Source organism: Elaeis guineensis, chromosome 4 (genome assembly GCF_000442705.2).
Source record: "Elaeis guineensis isolate ETL-2024a chromosome 4, EG11, whole genome shotgun sequence".
NCBI lineage: Eukaryota > Viridiplantae > Streptophyta > Magnoliopsida > Arecales > Arecaceae > Elaeis > Elaeis guineensis.
Genome location: NC_025996.2, coordinates 10,188,187 through 10,209,466, shown reverse-complemented (window position 1 = coordinate 10,209,466; position 21,280 = coordinate 10,188,187). Strand labels below are relative to the sequence as shown.

At 35.9% G+C, this 21,280-nt stretch overlaps 1 protein-coding gene across 1 annotated transcript in view; it reads right to left on the bottom strand.

Annotated features, from left to right (window-relative positions):
* Positions 1-7,352: 7,352 nt before the first annotated feature.
* LOC105044100 (4-coumarate--CoA ligase-like 6) overlaps positions 7,353-21,280 on the bottom strand; it is a 17,022-nt gene continuing 3,094 nt past the window's right edge. The window contains 8 exon segments of the mRNA XM_073256008.1: positions 7,353-7,664; positions 9,466-9,568; positions 9,654-9,721; positions 10,115-10,260; positions 15,254-15,467; positions 15,731-16,680; positions 16,683-16,803; positions 17,157-17,196. Coding sequence (XP_073112109.1) covers positions 7,548-7,664; positions 9,466-9,568; positions 9,654-9,721; positions 10,115-10,260; positions 15,254-15,467; positions 15,731-16,680; positions 16,683-16,803; positions 17,157-17,196 — 1,759 coding nt within the window. The 3' untranslated portion in view covers positions 7,353-7,547.

The following is a 21,280-nucleotide window of genomic DNA, read 5'->3' as shown; positions in this document are numbered from 1 at the left end:
AATTATGAATTAAGACCTAAGACAATTGCATAAACTTGTGGGTCAATGGGTTAGATAGATTAGGTCCATAATTGGGTTAGACCTAAGGTTAGCTTAAAGAAATGGACTAAATTAGAGTAATTGGTCAAATCTAATTAAAAGTTGAATTATATTAGGTCAAGGATACTCTAAACTCAACTTCAATAGTTATAGTTGAATGGGTCCATGTCTTTAACTAGACCAAGATGGACTTAATTCAAGGCTACGCGGTGGAACCCTATTTACTAAGTTGATCAAATTAAAACTAATGAATCGGTTGGTGTCTAAGGTAAGTTTGGCAGTTTGACCAGTGATTTTTAAGCGGGAGCTACTCGCAGTGATTCGATCTCTGACGAATTAATGGCTTATCCCCACCACTGATCTCACTTACCTGGCCAACCTGATGAATTAGATTTTGATTAGATCACTTGGTGATTAGGGCTCACCCATGTCATTAGATAAATCAGTTTGACTGATTTAGGTGCTCCTAATGCCAGCTTTAATTAAATTCTTTTTTAGTCTGACTTGGTGAAGTCAGTAGGAGGATTGAAATTGGCTGGATATTTTTTTCTCATCTATTCTTTAATAAAATCTTCAAAAAAATTATTAGATCCTAAAAATGATTAAGTTATATTGATAACTAAGTCATAGCCTCCCATTAAGTGAGTGATAATGAGTCCATTAGTTTAATAATCATTGGAGGCCCAAAGGCCTGGTGCTTATTAACTAATGAAATTATCATTCATAGTATGATAATTTGGTTTGAATCTTTCTGATGGTGGTTAGGTTGGCCGACCAAAGTCGGACTTGATCATTTATTGGTCCGATTCACCAAATCAAATCATGTTAATGGTTGGATCTAACCAGATTTTTTCAGTGGAGGCCAAAGCCTACTGATTAGGTTCTGGGGCAAAATTAATTACTAGAAGTTGTTTAGAGAAATAACTAGTTATGAACCTACCCATAGATGCACATGGGTTGACCAACCAAAGTTGGGCTCGTGTGTAGTCTGTGTGGATTCTAGTACCCACTAAGAAATTAAAGTAATTCCTTGAATTGGAGGTTGAGGCTACCGATTCATAAAAATACTGAGAGAAACTTTAGACTAAAGTCCAAGTCTTTAGTATTAATAATTTATGTATTAATATAGGTCTGATTTTTCTTTATGCAGCTATGGCCACTACCCTGTAGCTCCGATCATTATTAGATAATGACAAGCTCATGGGACCTAATTTCGATAGCTGGTATCGAAAATTAAAAATCATCCTTGAGCATGAGCGGATCCTTTATGTAGTAACGGATCCGGCACCTGAGGAGCCAGAATGCTAGAGGGACGGTCCGAGATACTTACCAGAAGTGGCTCAACGACCGCACCAACGTCCGGTGCATAATGTTGGCGGCAATGAATGATGAGTTCAGTCGCAGGTTCGAGAACGCCCAACCACAGGAGATGCTTCAAATGTTGAACAACTCTTTTGGCACGCCTGACGATGTTGAAAGGCACAAAACTAGTTGTGCCATTTTCAATGCTCGGATGAGGGATGGAGCCTCAGTCACTGATCATGTACTGTACATGATCGAAATAATTGAGCGCTTAAGTAAATTGGGTTTTCCCCTGCACGAGCAGCTTGGTAAGGATGCGATCCTTAATTCTCTGCCTAAATCCTTCCTTCCCTTTCTTACTCATTTTCGAATGACAAAGCCTGCAGTGAACTACCACGGCTTGTTGGGGTTGCTGCAGAACTTTGAAAAGGATCACCAGCTCCATAAGGAGTCGGTGAATGTTGTGGGAGGGTCTTCTTCTACTCGTCGACCCTTTAAGAAAGGAAAGAAGAACAAGAAGAAGAAGAATAAGAAGGTGCAGCTGCATGCTGGGACGTCTGCACAGGATCAGACCAAGAAGCGCAAGTCCGACCAGTGCCAGGCAGAGTGCTTCTTTTGCAAGAAGCAGGGACACTGGAAGAGGAACTGTCCTCTATACATTGCCTCACTGGATCCGAACAGGCTAAAGAAGAAGCAAGGTACTTATATGATAACACCTTGCAACTTTTTCATTTGTGATACTACTGCCTGGGTATTGGATACCGAAAGCCCTTATCATATTTGCAATTCGATGCAGGGTCTGCAGGTCAATAGGAGATTTGATGAAGGCGAGAGATTCCTGAACGTTGGAGATGGAAGCAAAGTTTCAGTTCTAGCATTAGAAATTATGAACCTTGTAATCAATTCTCGAAACGTAATTCTGAGTGAATGTCACTATTGTCCAAGCTTTTTATTAAATATTATTTCTGTAGGCCTTTTGGCCATGAACGGTTATCAATTTTTAATAAAAGAAAATATTTACAATATCATTTTGAATGGTGTTACAATGTTTGTTGGACAACTTAATAATGGAATTTACTTTCTATCACAACCTGTTAATGTAGTTCAAACCTTCGGTAAACATCCTAGAATAGATAATGTGTCAGAAGTCTACCTTTGGCACTGTAGGCTAGGTCATATCAATAAGAACAAGATAAATAGATTGGCTCAAGAATGAATTCTTGAAGTAGGTGATTGTGAATCACCTCCAACCTGTGAGTCCTATCTTCTAGGTAAAATGATCAAATCACCTTTTACTGAAAAAGGTGAGCGAGCCAGTGAACTCTTGGGTCTGGTACATTCTGATGTATGTGGACCCATGAGCTCAAGTACAAGAGGTGAATATTTCTACTTCATAACCTTCACAGATGATCTATCGAGGTATGGATATGTCTATTTAATGAAGCATAAATCGGAGTCGTTTGAAATGTTCAAACTATTTCGAAATGAGGTAGAAAAACAAACTGGAAAGTGTATTAAAACTCTTCGATCTGATCGAGGAGGTGAATATCTTTCCAATGATTTTCTGACATATCTTGGAGAGAATGGGATTCTCTCTCAGTGGACTCCTCCTGGAATACCACAACATAATGGTGTATCTGAAAGGAAGAATCGGACCTTGTTGGATATGGTTCGATTCATGATGGAGTTTGCTGGTCTGCCGATCTTTCTCTGGGGATATGCGCTCGAATCGGCTTGTTACCTTCTAAATAAAGTTTCGAGTAAATCTGTAACCAAAACACCATATGAGATATGGATAGGATGTAAGCCAGTACTCTCGCACCTTAGGGTTTGGAGGTGTCCGGCTTATGTTAAACGTTTAATTACGGACAAGCTTGGACCTAGGTCTGACAAGTGTAATTTTATAGGGTACCCAAAAGAAACCAAAGGGTATTACTTCTACCTAGCTGATGAGCAAAAAGTATTTGTCAGCCTTAAGGCAATCTTTTTGAAAAAAGAGTTCCTTGGTGAAGGGACTGTTGCCTCTAAGGTTGAACTTGACGAAGTTCGGCAGATGAAAAAATAGACATAAGTTACTGAACCTGAACCGAATTTGGTTAGATCATATCTGAAGCCCATTGTTCAAGCACCCTTAAGGCGATCTGGTAGAGTACCACGTCAACCGGACAGATACTATGGTTTCTTGGTCCGGGACGACGATCCTATCGAACTTGATAAAAACGATGAGGATCCGATCACCTACATAGATGCAATGCAGAGATCCGACTTTGAGAAATGGCTAGAGGCCATGAAATCCAAAATGGAGTCCATGAAGGTCAACGATGTGTGGACATTGGTTGACCCATTCGAAGGAGTAAAACCCATAGGGTGTAAGTGGGTCTTCAAGAGGAAGAGAGGCGAAGACAGAAAGGTGAAAACCTATAAAACCCGTCTGGTTGCCAAGGGATATCGTCAACGTTATGGTATAGACTATGACGAGACATTTTCTCCTGTGGTAATGCTCAAATCTATTCGGATTATGCTTGCGATAGCTACCCATCTGGACTATGAAATCTGGCAGATGGATGTGAAGACAGCTTTTCTAAATGGAGAGCTGGATGAAGAGGTGTATATGATACAACCTGAAAGATTCACATCCACAGATGAGTCTAAGGTGTGCGGCTACAGAGGTCCATTTATGGACTTAAGCAGGCATCACGGAGTTGAAACATACGTTTTGATAAGACGATCAAGACGTATAGCTTCGTTAAGAACGGAGAAGAGCCCTGTATTTATAAGTGGATTAATGATCCAGTAGTAGTATTTCTTGTATTGTATGTGGATGACATTCTCTTAATCGGGAATGATGTCCCTGCATTACAGGGAATAAAGATTTGACTGCCGTCACAGTTCTCCATGAAGGATCTGGGAGAAGCTTCCTACATCCTAGGGATGAGGATCTATAGGGATAGATCTAAAAGGTTGCTTGGTTTATCTCAGTCCACGTACATTGATATAATGCTGAAGAGATTCAGCATGGAGAATTCCAAGAAAGGCTATCTTCTGATAGGCCATGGAATTTCTCTCTCGAAGAGGGATTGTCCGACAACACCTCAAGAGAGAGAGCGTATGGATAGGATTTCATATGCTTCGACAGTGGGATCTATCATGTACGCCATGACATGTACACGATCAGATGTGGCATACTCACTAGGGGTAGTGAGTAGATACCAATCTGATCCAGGGGAGAATCACTGGAAGGTTGTTAAAACCATCCTGAAGTATTAAGGACCAGTGGCTTGTTTATGGTGAATCGGACTTGAGACTTATAGGGTTTACAGACTCTAGTTTCCAATCTGATCACGATGACAGCAAAAGTGTGTCGGAATTTATTTTTACCCTTAATGGTGGGGCTATCTGCTGGAAAAGTTTCAAGCAGCACACAGTGGCTGATTCAGTTTGCGAGGCAGAGTATGTCGCTGCATCAGATGCTGCCAAAAAAATGGTGTGGCTGAGAAAATTCATCACCGAGCTCGGGGTAGCATCTTCCCTTGTTGGTCCAGTTCTGCTCTACTGTGACAGCTCTGGAGCCATTGCTCAAGTGAAGGAACCAAAGGCACACCAGCGGACGAAGCATATTCTGTGCCGCTACCATCTCATTTGGAAAATTATGGATCGAGGTGAATTTTAAATTTAAATGAATGCATGCTATATATCATATTTAGATCTTAGTGTAGGATAAATTCATATTAATTAATTAGATTAATTAATATTTTTTTACTGTAAAATCATAATTTTGAAAAAATTTTAAAATTATCATTTTACCCCTGCACTAAATTTTCCCACATCCTGGATGTCATTCTCGGGTGGCAGCTAGGGCTTGGGCACAGCATGCGCTCAAAAAAATCTCGCAGTTCATCATCTGATCAATCTGATGATACCTCGATGCTAGAGGCAGTCAGGACATCGATAAGCATGATGCAGGATTAAATTACTTATTAGATGAATCGCAGTCAGACGCTCGAGAGAATAGTAGCTGTGATGGTGGCTCAGTATCGATGCCTCCAAGTTAGCACCTCTACAGCCACATGATGCCTCTTCTGTATAACCATCGCGACACACATCGGGCCAAGAATCGATGCCTGAAGGAGGGAAGGAGGCCAACGACTGTGATGATATATAGTTTATAATTTATTTTAATTTTAAACGATGTATGAACTCATATTTTTATATCTGATAATGATAAATATGAAACTTATTATTATTTAAAATTTAAATATTTTTATTGTGTTCATATATTTTTATATAAAATATGCTTGATCTGATAGAAATTTGCATTTAAATAGGTGCTTTTAAGATAAAAATAGTAAAAAATATTTTATTTCATCCCTAACTTAATTTAGTGATGAAATATTAATTTTATTGTAAAAAATAATTAAAAAATTTCATCACTCTAAAATAAAAATTTTCACTATAAATTATGATGAAATATATTATTTTATTGCTAAAATTATGACGAAACAAATTTTTATTACTAAAAATAAATTTTTTCATCGCAAATTTTATTCTTTTCTTTATTTTTCTTTTAGCGATGAAATTTCATATTTCGTCGCTAAATTTGTGATGAAATTTCATATTTCATTGCTAACTTTGTGATGAAATTTTTTTTATCGCTAAAATAATAATAAAAAAATTTATCGTAAATTTAGCAATGAAATTTTATATTTTGTCACTAAATTAGCGATGAATTTTTTTTTCATCACTAATTTAGTGACAAAATTTTTTTCGTCGCTATATTACTGATAAAATTTTTTTCGTCGCTAAATTTTGTGATGAAATTCTATTTTTTATTACTAAAATTAAAAAAAAAAGATAAAAATAATAAAATTTTCTAATGAATAATATTTATTTTTGTCGATGAAAATATTTTTCGTCAAAATTTTTGTGATGAAAGTTTAAACTTTTACGATGAAAATATTTCGTCACTAATGCTATGAACTTTTTCGTTGTGCGGTTGACTAATTTTAGCGATAAAATAAAATTTTTTCGTCGCTAAAATCTTTTGCTACGAGATTTTTTCTATAAATTTTTAGTAATAAAAATTTTTTTCGCTAATAATTTTAGCGATAAAAATTTCATCTCTAGCGATGAAAAAATTTCATCGCAAAAGATCAGATTTCTTATAGTATTCCTAAATCAGTTTGTTAGGTCTTTAATGTTGTAAAAAAAATAAATGGTTGTTCTAGTTCTAAAATAAATTTTTTGACTTCCAAAATTATATTTAATATTTAATTTTTATCCACTGCATTACGATCTTAAATATTATAAATTAATAATAAAAAATAAGTAAAAAAAACTAAAAAAAAATATCGGAGCAATAGTTCTGTAAATTTAATTTTTTATTTTCAATTTTCAATAAATATTTTTTAAATTTTTTTAAAATAATTTTTTTTTTTTACTTGTAATTATTCTTTTCTGCCCAACAGGAAGTAGTTGCTGTATTCATTATTACTCATCACCTGAGGTCAAAATGATCATGCAACATGACATCATTTGTAAAAAGTCCAAAGCGGACTTGGCACAAACTTCTCGAAAATAAACTAAATGTGATCATTGCAGGTCCCAAGATTATCGGACGCACGGCTCCCAAAATTTCTTTTGATCACAAACACCACCCGTTTCTTTAAAAAATATAAATTTTATCCTTCAATTAAAATTGAAAACATAAGTGGCACTAGAGAGGATGCTGATCCAAACAAATAACAACCTCAACTACAGTAATGGGCTTTGTAATATATCTCTGTGGCAATGAAAGATCCAATATGCAAGAGATCTTACCTATGAATCTGTGCTCAAGTCCTTACAGCCACAACTCTTCAGGCATTGATGATCATCAATTATAACAAATTTATTCTGGTTATGTACAATATCGACATTGATATTGATTCTGAACTCCTGCTTATATCACTTCATGGATCACCTTGACTTAATAAAGAAGACTGGAAAATTTCTTTATCAAATGATGCCTCTGTCATTGTTTCAGGCGATATTTATAATTGTAACCATCTCTCAAATAATTGGGACCAGCAACATTATTTGCATGAATTTCGCTGGTAAGTTCATGAGGACCATTGCATATGGGCCTTATTTTCTCTGGCAGACCCCTACCAGAAAGATATAACTGTAACAAAAAGTTTCATAGTTAGAAGCTAGGCTTGGTGCTAGCATTACATCTTGGAAGCCCCATGGTAGTTCCTCAGAAGCCTTCTCAATACCTTTCCTGCTGCTGACTTGGGAATTGAGTTCACAAATACGACCTTCCTCACCTTCTTATATGGAGCTACCTATAAGACATATTTATCAAAATCATCAAAGAGAATTTTAAATCTAATCAAGAAAACAACAACTCAAATGTCATTTCTGCAATTAGATACACTGCAACCATTTAGCAAGTGAAGTTCATTCTCAAAAATTGGTGGTCCCAAAGTGAAATTGTGTCCTAAATCTGAAAGAGTCAAATAAAGTTCATTCCAAGACGAGGCACGGCTAATTAGTCTCCAATTCAAAAGTTTCCAGCTTCCGATTGTAGAAGATGTGAACCTAAGTAGCTGCTAGAATGAGAAAAGTCAATGGTCAGGAAAGAAGTCCATACTTTATGAAATGCATGCACCAGGACTCAGTCCATTGGTTTGTTGGTTGTGGTCATGGCTCCCAAGTAGCTAATATAAACTCATCGCATAGCCCTTGAAGCTTTGGGTCAGGGTTGTAAGAAACCTATGACTAAGCCTCCCATCAATGGGCCCAAATATTGGCCACCAAGGCTTTTTCTTATCATATTTATTTTGAAAGGAAAAGCTGAAGTTCATGGACCATTTCTAGTTTATTACCAATAGCGTAAAAAAATGAGGCTTAGGATTAAAAGATAAGGATGCAAATCCAGGATTTGAGATGACAAAAGATCATCAGAAAAACATAGGCTGTCATAAGCTACAGCGATTGAAACACAAGTTCTGGACATGGGAAAAAATAGGAGAAACCTATGACTCACCAAAATCAGCAGCCATTTTTGACCCATAACAGTGGCTAAGATATGGCTGCCAGTTCCGATGAATTAAAATATGTTACCTCTTTTCCGTTTTGCATGTGATGGTAGCACAATGTGATGTCATTAGATGATTTAGAGAAGAGAAACAGGAGAGCTACTATTAAAAGGTCATCTTCCTTCATTTACACAAAATAACTGACAAAAATGTCTTATCGATGTCTGGTTGGAAGAGAAGTATTATGCTAAAAATTTTAGGACACGACAAGCATGAACATGGAGACCTCATAATACTTGTCACGTGTATATAGTAAGACAAGGTTATGAAGCAAATCTTGACATAAGATGATCCTATATGAAAGCATAAGTGGTTCAATTATTGGATGACAATAGTTGGGTTTCTTATTTTACCAGACAATGCATGTTGCCATGCACCTCAAGTTTGAAAGCATGTGCAGGCTGATAGGAAACTTGTTTGACAACTGCCTTAATTTCGATTCGACTTTGACTCATGTTAAAGGGGCATTTCATTGCTCAGCTTTTTCAAAAATAAACTGATGTTAAAATTAAATGTCATGGAAACAGTTGTTCGAGTTATATGATAGTTATGATCCTAATGTTGTCAACACCTGACTTGCATTTTCACATAAAGTTTGTCAAGCAGCCAAACAGCTCATGGAGTCTTGACATGACTTTTTCCAAAACCTATAAAAAACACCATCTTCAGTATAACTTCTCAACGATATCTAATTATCAAGTCTTAAGTTTCAGGAAAGCCTCAAATTTTTGAGTATGTTAGGTTCCCTGCAACCAATTCGCGGTTAACCATTCTAGTTAACAGATTAGATAATTAGGATCATCCAGTCAGCATGAAATTTGAGCTAAAATACATCATCAGATAGAACATAGAGCAAGGTTCATTTATCACATGGTCTTTAGATGGAAACTGCATAATTCTATGTTGCAGTAGATTTACATGTTACCCTTTCCCTTGGAAAATTTTTATTATAATTTTCATGCGGTAGATTCCTAGTAGGTATTATTTTCTGAAATTTGCAGCGATAGATGTCTCATAAGATAAGGATGCAAGCAAGGTGAATTACCTGCTTAGCTATGTATTCAATTACTTCTGAAGAAGAAAGCATGCCTCCAGGTCTCCTAACCACAAATGCAACCGGTATCTCCCCAGCCTCTTCATCTTCAGCACTAGAAGGGAAAGAGCACTAAATAAGGATAAAGAAGAAATCAGAGCAAATCTATCTTCTCCATGTCATTGGTTTAAGGGGCTTACGATGTCACTGCAACATCAAGAATCTCAGGGTGGCAAATCAGTAGGGCCTCTAAGTCAGCTGGAGCTATCTGCACCATTGTACCAAAAAAGAAGATAAATGTAAGTATTACAACCAAAAATAGAGTATTGAAATGTAATTTCCCAGTAGGGCCTCTAAGTCAGCTGAAGCTACTGCACCATTGTACTGAAAAAGTAAAGGATAACTCAAGGAAGCATTGTAACAAAAATGGATTCCTAAGTTGTACGAAACATTAAGGAAGCAATCTCATATAATTTCCTTCATTGTTTCATTGTTTATGCTTAACACCATTAGTTGATTTTTTTTTTTTTTTTGGAAAAAAATTATGCATTGTTTTGTTTGAACAAATGATCCAAGCCTGAGATATATCCAACTGATTGAACTAAACACATGATTTGATTACTCTGCTGCCATTCTTATCATATTCTAATTTTCTCTGTACCTGAAATCCCTTGTACTTGATTGTATCTTTCAAGCGGTCCAACACATACAAGTACCCATCTTGATCAAAATATGCAAGATCGCCTGTCCTTAACCAACCATCCTCAACAATTGTTGATGATGTAGCATCCTCATCATTTAAGTATCCTGTGAAGATCAATTGTTCACATGGAATAAGCCAGTATTTGAGTGATGAAAACAAACACATATGCTAGTAACTGATGTCAGGGTTAAAAAGGGAAAAAGATTGTCCAGTAAACTTTGAGCTGCCATGCAAAGGTGGATGTACTGCAAGGTATATGTGCACTGTTTAATGGTGAAGTTAGAACATGGTTACAAAAATTTTGCTTACAAACATAAATTACAATACGTGTCCTTGATTAAGGTTTGTGACATTTTATTCAAACAAAAATAATGAGGAACTACTTTGACTAGTATATCCATGATGAGAGTGCATAAATGCAAGAGGAGGATGTGCATTTTTCTGAAGCGATCAAAGCTGTCTTTCGGTCTGCAATAGAAGGCTGAGTACTTACATATCAATATTCAATCATCTCCTACAGTAGCTATTTCCCTGTAGATAGATGAGGCAATAGGAACCTGTTGGACTTTCGTAGGATGCGCATGCATGTGGATTTCAATTTTTTTTTTTTTTAAATAATGCAACGAAATATTAGATTAAAACTCCTCTTAATATAGAACATGCATGCATAAGAACAAAGCATCTAAGGATCTACATTATATGCTGAAATTAATACATGCTGTTTTTATGCTGAAAATAAAATATGTGATCGAATCACATACTTTTTTCGCTAATCTTTTCTTCGAATCTGGATCTGGAAGAAGATGGGTTCTCCCTTAGCCACACAAACGTCTGACCTCTACGAGTATCCACTTAAGATCAGCCTGAATTGGTCCTCTTTGCTATAGATCTTTCTTCTCCAAGAATGATCTTCCAGCGAATCTGAACCAAACTTAAATTTTTTTATCAACTCTTGATCTCTTCTTGATCTTCCTTTCCTCTTCTTCTTCTTGATCTTTGAAGAAACCAAGACCAGCAATCAGCAAGAAAGAGGAGACGCCCAAGCTTGTTGGGCATTGGATGATGGTAGACGTCCAAGCTTGTTGGATGTGTGAACCAAAGGGAGAAGAGAGGAGGGCATGGGGTTATTTGGGAGGCTTAGAGCTTTTTGAAAATCTGATGTAAAACATTTAGGGGAGGGCCTCTTAAATAGAGCAACATCTGGAGTCTTAACCAAAACCAAATTAGCCACTAAATATGACTCCTAATTGCATTAGGACTCCTTGTTTCCCTCATGCTTTGACCACGCCCAAGTGAACTAAGGTTGGCAACCTCTAGGGCTCTCTCTCACACACCAACCAGAGAAGGAGGTGCGCCCCTCCCTTGTCTTTCACGTCTCCATCAAGTGGGCATGCCCACACTTGATCAAATCAAGTAGCGCCCTATCCAATTAAATCAAAAAATCGACTAGGGGATTGGACCCCTAATTTACATGATCCAAAACTCTAGGCACCCAATATTTAGAGTCCAATGAATCTAATTCATTTAGGTTTTTAATAGATAATTAACTCGAATTAATTCTTATTAAATAAGTAATTCAAGTCTAAAAAAAAATTAGGTTCAATCTTATGCTAGCAAGGTCATCGTAAACTCAATAGAATTTCTCCTAACCTAATTTAAACTTCATAAGCCCAATTGCTTAATGCAGATCAAATCTCTTTGTTGTGTAATCCCATAGGTTCAATTCTATCTGATAGTAAGATATACCATGATCTTTATCATAGTATTATTGAAATTTTTTTTAATAGATTGGAATAATTTCACTCTTAACTCAATAAGGATCGTCGATCTTGAACAATCCTAGTGAGCTCTCACAATCAACCAGTGACACCTAGCAGTATGTAGTGGCAATCCAGCATAATCGAAAAAAAATTCAAGATGTGTAGTTTCCGTATGATTTAGTCCCTCTATCATGAGTTTCGACTAAATGGTAGGTCATGAATAAATCATCAAACTTCATCATCAGTCATATAATAGATTCAATTAGCTCAAATTCAATTGTGATTCTAATAAAAAAAATTTCATCAATCACGCTGCTATGGCCACAGACTTACGGACTTAGCCTTTCAAATCTCATAGGACTACTTCTTTTTATCAAAATTGATAGATTTCTTCTAGATACGCATCCTACTCCTACAGTGAACTAACTGTCGCCAACATACACTACAAAGACTCAAAGAGGCCATGTTTCAGTGCAGTCAAACTCCAGCAGCCTCGCTGTGAGCAATCGTGCCATCGCAGGTCAAAAGACTATTCACACAACTACAGCATCAAGATGATCACTGACAATTGAATAAAAATTCACATGATCTCTTGTATAGTCACGCTCAGTACTAATTATTCTCTAACAACTATCCGCACTTGCCGCTCAGTATCTCTACACTGTAGTCTAGAGACTCATTTACTCTGAAAAAAGCGATCTGTGCGCTGATCTATCTGCATCGATCACCATCCTCATGATGATACTATGATGGGTAGTAATTTAGGAATTACTTATACATGCTTCTAATTTTTAACCCCTTGAGAAGATGTATCATAAGCATTAATTCCATAAACGATTCAAGGATACATCATACTTGAATGAAAATAAAACTTACCCTTTTATTTATCAAATCAATGTTTTAAATATAAATTTGTATCCTAGAGAAATACAATGTGTCAGCCATATTGACTTCTAGGACATGCATCCAACAAAATCATCTGCCATCAAATGTCAAGCTCTTCTATGAGTATCTTTCTTAAGGACTCATTTGGTTGACGAAAAGTGGAGGGGGGAAGAGGTACTTCCTGAGAAGTGAAGAAAGTGCCTCTTGTTTGGTTAGAGTTTTAAGAAGAAAGAAAGTAAAAAAAATACTTCCCATGGAAAGTCACTTCCCACATTTCATGGAAAGTGAAAACCCATGTAGAAGGTGGGTTTTGATACTTTTCGTGACATGAAAAGTGGTAGTATTTTTTTCTTTTCTAAAATACCCTTTTAAGATCCATAATTAAAATTTAATAAAATATCAATAGATGGTTAGGATGAAATACTGAATAGTAATATAATCTTATATTAATATTATCTTAATATTCATATAAATATAATATTAATATTTATTATATTTTAATATTATTTTAATATTTATATTAATATAATATTTTTATTAATATTATTATAATATTTATACTAATATAATATCATATTTATATCTATATTAATAATTTTATTATATTAAAATATTCATATTATGTTAATATAATATTGATATATTAGTATTATATTAATACAATAAATTATTATGGTTTAATATTATATTATAATATATTTATATTATATTTATATTAATATAAATATAATATTTATATTTATATAAAGTTTATGAGTAAAAATGTATGATTTTATATCTACTAAGGGTATAATAAGTATTTTACACAGTTTTTTCAAGAAAATAGATGTTCATCCAAATATAAGCTACTTTATAATAAGTCATCTTCCCATGATCAACCAAACATACCAAAATCCTATTTCCAGGAAGTAACTTCCTGGAAAGTTACTTCTCAGAAAATTACTTTCTGGAAAGAAAAGTTCTTCCCGCAAACCAAATGAGTCCTAAAAGTTTAACAAGATGGTCCATCAATATGGATCATCCGAAAGAGGGGTTGATTGTCTCCATATCAACAATCTGTGCATTCTCAAGCACATATTACCAACCCCATCCAACTTTATCATCACCATGATTCTCAATTTCTTGCTTCATTGTGGATCAATAAGTTAACTTGTGACTTAAAAAATTCACATGAATCATTATGCATCATTTTCATGGTCCCCATGATTAGCCTCGTTTTTTGAGTTAGAAGCCTTTCATCAAAGAATTCTTTTCAAGGATTTTAGAATGGGAATGAGAAAAGGATAAAATACTTTGAATGGGAGTAGAATTCTGATGCCTCTCATGCAACACTATAGGTTTCTAAGGTCTAATTGGTAAAAAAAAATTATCTACTTTTGAAGATAATTTGACAAGTCCTCGTTCCTTAAGGATGAGACTGGATGTAAATCCAGACTCATATTTTATGAAATTCTTAGGCTACATATACATGGTCTATGTTGTGCTCCACTTATCAAGAAAATTAACCTTTTTCAAATCTAGCTCCAAATGCTTCAACCTGTACTTGAACAATACCCACGTCTCTGGTTTAAAATGAAGGGTCAATAAAGTGCAATTAATTTCTATCATATTTTTAAAAATATATGTCCAATTTTACATACATTATATATGGTGATCAAAATATCTCTACAACCCAGCTTGCTAATTGCAGAAAGAGTACAAAATTTCTGTATCAAGTGTTCGATAGACTGCGTACTGGATCGAACATAAAATCAGAGGCTTGGAAAAACATACATGTAAAACACATAATCATACAAACACATACTCCTTATAAAAATTGAGATAAGATTAAATTTCAAGAACGACTATAATCTTGTATGGTAAGATTTGGTGATTTTGAAGTTGACTACTAGTACGTTAACCAGTTTAAAGCAAACAATATGAAATAGGATTCAACTCAAACTATTGTGTATCATATCGAAATATACCATGACCATTTGAGTTAACTGTTTGAAATGCTATTCAAAATTTTATAGGCCTTGTGTGCACAGGCAGAACGAGACGTGGGTTTTCTCACCAACACAGAAATACCAATGGCCACAAAATCAATAAAGTCTAATTACACCTTCCTATTACTGAAAATAATTCTAAATGTCTCCATGCCATAAGCAGTGCATGATGCCTATCCTGGTTATTGTACAATGCATACAAATAGTTATAAATGGATGAAATAAGAAGGAAGATTTTGAGCAAAAGTAGCTCCTTCAAAAGTTACACTAAAAATGTTGAGAAGTTGCATCATGTCCTTGGCTATTGTGCTATCCTTGTTATGCAACATCTTTCGCGTTCATAGGAAAACCGTGAATGATAAAGAACATCCAATTGCACCAAAGAGAAATTTGGGGACAAACACATATTCTCACAGATCATCAATCATGTCTGGATGCATCAGTTCAAGAACTAAAAGTGTTACCTTGCATGATACCCGGTCCACGTAGCCAAAGCTCACCCCTGCATTCCGGAGGCAAACCAGATCCAGTTTTCAAATCCACTATTTTGGCTTCCGTGTTTGGAGCTAACAGTCCTACCGAAGTATACTTTTTACAATCTGCTGTATTGAAACCACGAGTTCCTACTGCAGTAGACTCAGTCATCCCATATCCTGAGGAAACAAAATTTTTAGGAAACTTTAATCATATTAAAAAATAATAATAATCTACATCATTGAAATCCTGATGCTGCAATGGGAGCTGTCTAATGACATGGTTAACACTGGATTGGCAGCTTATGTAATGGAGGTATAAGAAAAGAAGCTCTCATTTGCACAAAGAAACATATAGAAAGCATTCTTTGCACAGTTTCCTGAGATGTTCAGTGGCTTCATGGAAGAAGCTATAATCAAATCAACAACGCAACTAATAATCAAAGATAACATACTAGTGATCATCACCTGAATGAAATCAACATGAGGAAAGGCTTCTAGGAAGTTCTGTATCAAATTTTCACTAATAGGAGCTGCCCCACAAGAGACCTGTCTCAAAGACCTCAAATTACAGCCACTGGAATCTTTAACTCCCATCACAAGAGCTGCCAACATTGGTGGGACAGCCGGGAAATGAGAGACCTTGTATCTATCGATAACTCTAATTGCTTCCTTCGGATCGAACCTCCGCAAAACCACAACTGTGGAACCCAAGGAAAGGAGCCCCATTGTGAAGAGCGACAGACCGTAGACATGAAACATAGGTACGGCAGCAAGGTACACATTCTTCCAACTCTCGGTATTATACTGCGAAGCATCGAACCGGGTAAAGAGCTCCACCATTGCGACGAAATTTGCGTGCGTGATGACGACTCCTTTGCTGGGTCCAGAAGTGCCTGAAGAAAACAGTATCGCAGCGGCGTCCGTCTGCCGAATTAGAGGCTTTGGTGCTTGTTTCGGATCCCTCGAAAGAAGATGACCGAAGCTAGAGAATTCTGTTGCATCAAAATCCAATCTTTCGGGTACTGTGACTACCCGAACACCCAGTCCATCAAACTTTCCCACGTTTTCAGAGAAGGTGAAGACCAATTCAGCCTTGGAAATGCTCATCTGTTTCTTAATCTCCCCGGGCTTGCACAAAGGATTCATCGTAGTAAAAATGGCGCCTACGGACATAACGCCCAGTATTATAACAGGGAAGAGAATGGTATTGGGCAACAGAACCAGAACCACATGGCCGCTGGAGATGCCGATGTGGTCGAGGCCAGAGGCCATGGACTCGACCATGTCGCGAAGCTTGGGATAGGATATGGAGAGCCCGGACACGGAGTCGACCAGGGCTGTGGCACCTTGGTGGCCATGGGAGAAGAGGAAGGACACCAAGTCCTGGAATGGGTTCTGGGGAAGGTCTCTTGGGGGTGCTTGCTGGTATAGATGCCGGTCTCTGGTGAGAAAAAGCTTGGATATTGGATCTGGTTAGGAGACATGGAGGTGAAATGCTCACGAGAATTCACCAGCGTTGGAGAAAAGAAGAAAAAAAACTGGGTCGAGAGAGAGATTGGAAGGGGTTTAAGAAGTGAAACAGAGCAGGGGAGACTGGAGAGGTACGTGGAAGGGAGGAACGAGGCGGCAGGGACGCAGAGCAGGGGAGACGTTTAATTCGGGTCGGCTTTTAAAGCCAGAGAGGTGAGATGGTCCACGCGATTTGGGGGCCACCAGCCATGGATGCTGGACCCTCTGAAGGCCTTTTTTTTTAATATATATATATATAAGAATTGAACCGGGTTCATGGACTTGATCGTAATGGGGTCAGATTAGGCTTTCGGTTTGGAACATTTGGGGGAGCATTGGTCAGGATGACAGAGACACGTCCGTCAATTGCTCAACACCAAACCTGCTCGATTTCCTCAATCCCAATTTGCTTCGATTGCGGCCTAAATATACCGCAAATGTTCCATATTAAAACTTGCCAATTTGCTTGCCTAGGATTTTTTTTTATATTATTATTTGCTACTGTGGAATAATTTTTGGTGCTATCGCCGTCGGATATAGCGATATGTACGAGAGCAAAACCAAAAAAAATCCTTAGTACAAAAAATATGATAGGCGTGGAGTTTGAGTCTTGGAGGAGAGATCTCTCTATCAGCTTAGGAGATGAGACATCGTGGGAAGGACAAAATTAGGATCGCTAAAAAAAGTTGTAACAACTAAGATATTTTTTATCAAAAAAAAAAAAAAATTCTAAGTTTTATATATTTAAACAATCTGTCCTTCATTGAGATATTTTTTGCATGATCTTAATAATATCAAACATCATATGATATTTTCATATATTATTATTAAACATAAAAATATCCTTAGTTAAATAATTTAACTAAAAAATTTATTTTTATTTAATTAATATTTCAAGTTGACATATGACAAGATGGGAACATATTACTATCATTACTTTTCTATTACTTCCTACTATTTCTTGGTGTGATAATAATAGTGATATTATAGATTTCTTAATAATAATATGGACAGTTAATGACTTTTCCATAGATGCATTCTACCCATTGTTGTTGTATCAATTTATATAAACTAGATGTTGGGAAAAATAGAAAAAAACAGCTCATAACACAAGAATGATAAGGTTATTTGTCCAGATAATGAGGGATTCAAAATGATGGTATTATAAATGTTATTAATTAGGACACTAAAAAAAGTTATAACAACTAAGATGTTTTTTATCAAAGAAAAAAAAAACTCTAAGTTTTATATATTTAAACAATCTATCCTTTCATTGGATATTTTTGCATGATCCTAATAATATCAAACATCATATAATATTTTCATTAATTATTATTAAATATAAAAATATCCTTAGTTAAATAGTTTTAACTAAAAGTTTATTTTTATTTAATTAATATTTCAAGTTGACATATGAAAAAGATGGAAATATTGCTATCATTACTTTTCTATTACTTCCTACTATTCTTAGTGTGATAATAAATAGTGATATTATAGATTTCTTAATAATAATATGGACAGTTAATGACTTTTTCATAGATGCATTCTGCCCATTGTATGTTGTATCAATTATATAAACCAGATGTTGGGAAAATGAAAAAAATAGCTCATAACACAAAAATGATAAGGTTATTTGTCCAGATAATGAAGGATTCAAAATGATGGTATTATAAATGTTATAATTAGGATCGCTAAAAAAAGTTGTAACAACTAAGATATTTTTTATCAAAGAAAAAAAAAACTCTAAGTTTTATATAAAACAATCTGTCCTTTCATTGGGATATTTTTGCATGATCCTAATAATATCAAACATCATATAACATTTTTATTAATTATTTATTAAATATAAAAATATCCTTAGTTAAATAGTTTTAACTAAAAAGTTTATTTTATTTAATTAATATTTCAAGTTGACATATGAAAAAGATGGGAACAAATTACTATCATTACTTTTCTATTACTTCCTACTATTTCTTGGTGTGATAATAAATAGTGATATTATAGATTTCTTAATAATAATATGGACAGTTAATGACTTTTCCATAGATGCATTCTGCCCATTGTTTGTTGTATCAATTTATATAAACTAGATGTTGGGAAAAACGAAAAAAAACAGCTCATAACACAAGAATGATAAGGTTATTTGTCCAGATAATGAGGGGATTCAAAATGATGGTATTATAAATGTTATTAATTAGGATCGCTAAAAAAAGTTGTAACAACTAAGATGTTTTTTATCAAAGAAAAAAAAACTCTAAGTTTTATATATTTAAACAATCTGTCCTTTCATTGGGATATTTTTTGCATGATCCTAATAATATCAAACATCATATAACATTTTCATTAATTATTTATTAAATATATATCCTTAGTTAAATAGTTTTAACTAAAAAATTTATTTTTATTTAATTAATATTTCAAGATGACATATGAAAAAGATGGGAACAGATTACTATCATTACTTTTCTATTACTTTCTATTATTCTTGGTGTGATAATAAATAGTGATATTGTAGATTTCTTAATAATAATATGGACAGTTAATGACTTTTCCATAGATGCATTCTGCCCATTGTTTGTTGTATCAATTTATATAAACTAGATGTTGGGAAAAACGGAAAAAAACAGCTCATAACACAAGAATGATAAGGTTATTTGTCCAGATAATGAGGGGATTCAAAATGATGGTATTATAAATGTTATTTTTGTTAACTTTTAGGCTAGAGAATAGTATTTTATTTAGTGAATATTATTTATGTAAAAAATATCTAATATTTTAATTATATATCTTGCACTATAATAAAATAATAATTATATGATGGTCTATATGACAAGCAATACCATTTATCCAAATCACTCTGCATGCCTCTGACCAAGGACAAATGCTAAACGATGTCAATTGGTCGCACGTGTGTAGGGCTTAGCCCTATGGGTATGTAAGATAAAATTCATCAAAAAACAAATACAAAATAATCTAATAATAACTCAGTATAAACATGACAAATTTTACTATTATCTAACTTCAAACTATCTAAATTAGCCACATGCTAATTCGAAAACCACAACTAATATTACACAACTACAAATTAAGGTAATTTACAAATAAACCTATAAAACATTACAAATCCTTTAAGTTCCAACAAGTTCTATAAAACCATGATGTCAAAGGGGTTCCAAAATAAAACTAAGCATTTGTTTGGATAGTTAGGATTAAAATTCTATGAAATTTGTGACTCAAACACCAAATATATAAAATTATAGGTGAGACTGGGCTTATTTTATGACTATCCAGAATCATCTTTGTGTTGACTGGACTGGCCTGAATCTCGTAAAGAGAAAAAATAATCTCAACCATTCAAATAAATTCTTAGCATCTTGGTTGGTCCAACTTTCCAAAACCTTGCTATATACTCACATTGTAATTGCAAATGACAAACTTCTAAATCTCAAGCTTTGAAAGAGAGACTTAGCTGAATGCTAAGAACCAATAAGAAAAAAAATACCATTAACAAAAACAAGATTTTAATAATGAATATTTTGTCCAAAAATATTTCTAAATAGCGATATACAAACTATTTTTCAAAACCCATATTTCACATATGTTGGGTATAAAATACCCACAGCCGAAGTTCTCAGCAGAATCAACTCCGAGAGGACTCCGCCCGGACTCCTACGGGAGCCGGGCTCCACCCACGACTCCAACTTCAAGAGGGACTCCGTCCGGACTCCTACGGGAGCCGGGCTCCGTCGCTAACTTCAATCGCCGGTAAGATCCGCCCGGACTCCTACGGGAGCCGGACTTCGCCTTCGACTTTAATTGCAGGAAGATTCCACCCGGACTCCTACGGGAGCCGGGCTTCGTCCTCGACTCCAACGACTGCAGACAGACTTCGTCCGGACTCCTACGGGACCCAGACTCCACCGACAATTTCGACCGCAAGTAGACTCCGCCCGAACTCCTGCGGGAGCCGGGCTCCGTCCTCAACATCAACTACTGGTAAGCTCTGTCCGGACTCCTACGGGAGCCGACTTCGCCTTCGACTTTAATTGCAGGAAGACTCCACCCGGACTCCTACGGGAGTCGGGCTTCGTCCTCAACTCCAACGGCTGCAGAAAGACTCCGCCCGGACTCCTACGGGAGCCGGGCTTCGCCCTCGACTCCAACGGCTGCGGACAGACTTCGTCCGGACTCCCACGGGAGCCAGACTCCATCCACGACCCCGACTGCAAGTAGACTCCGTTCGGATTCCTACGGAAGCCAGGCTCCGTCTTCTATTCCGACTGTGGGAAGACCTCGTCCAAACTTCTACAAGCACCGGACCTCGCTACCGACTCTAACCGAACTTTGACCGACCAATCTGGACCCCTGGCAGGCCACAGTAACGGACAACACTGCTCCACTCCCTGCGGCGAACCCTACGCAGCTCCATTACTCCCTGACAGGCCGTATTAACGGCCATGATTCTGCTCCACTCCCTGCGGCGGATCCTGTGCGATTCCACCACCC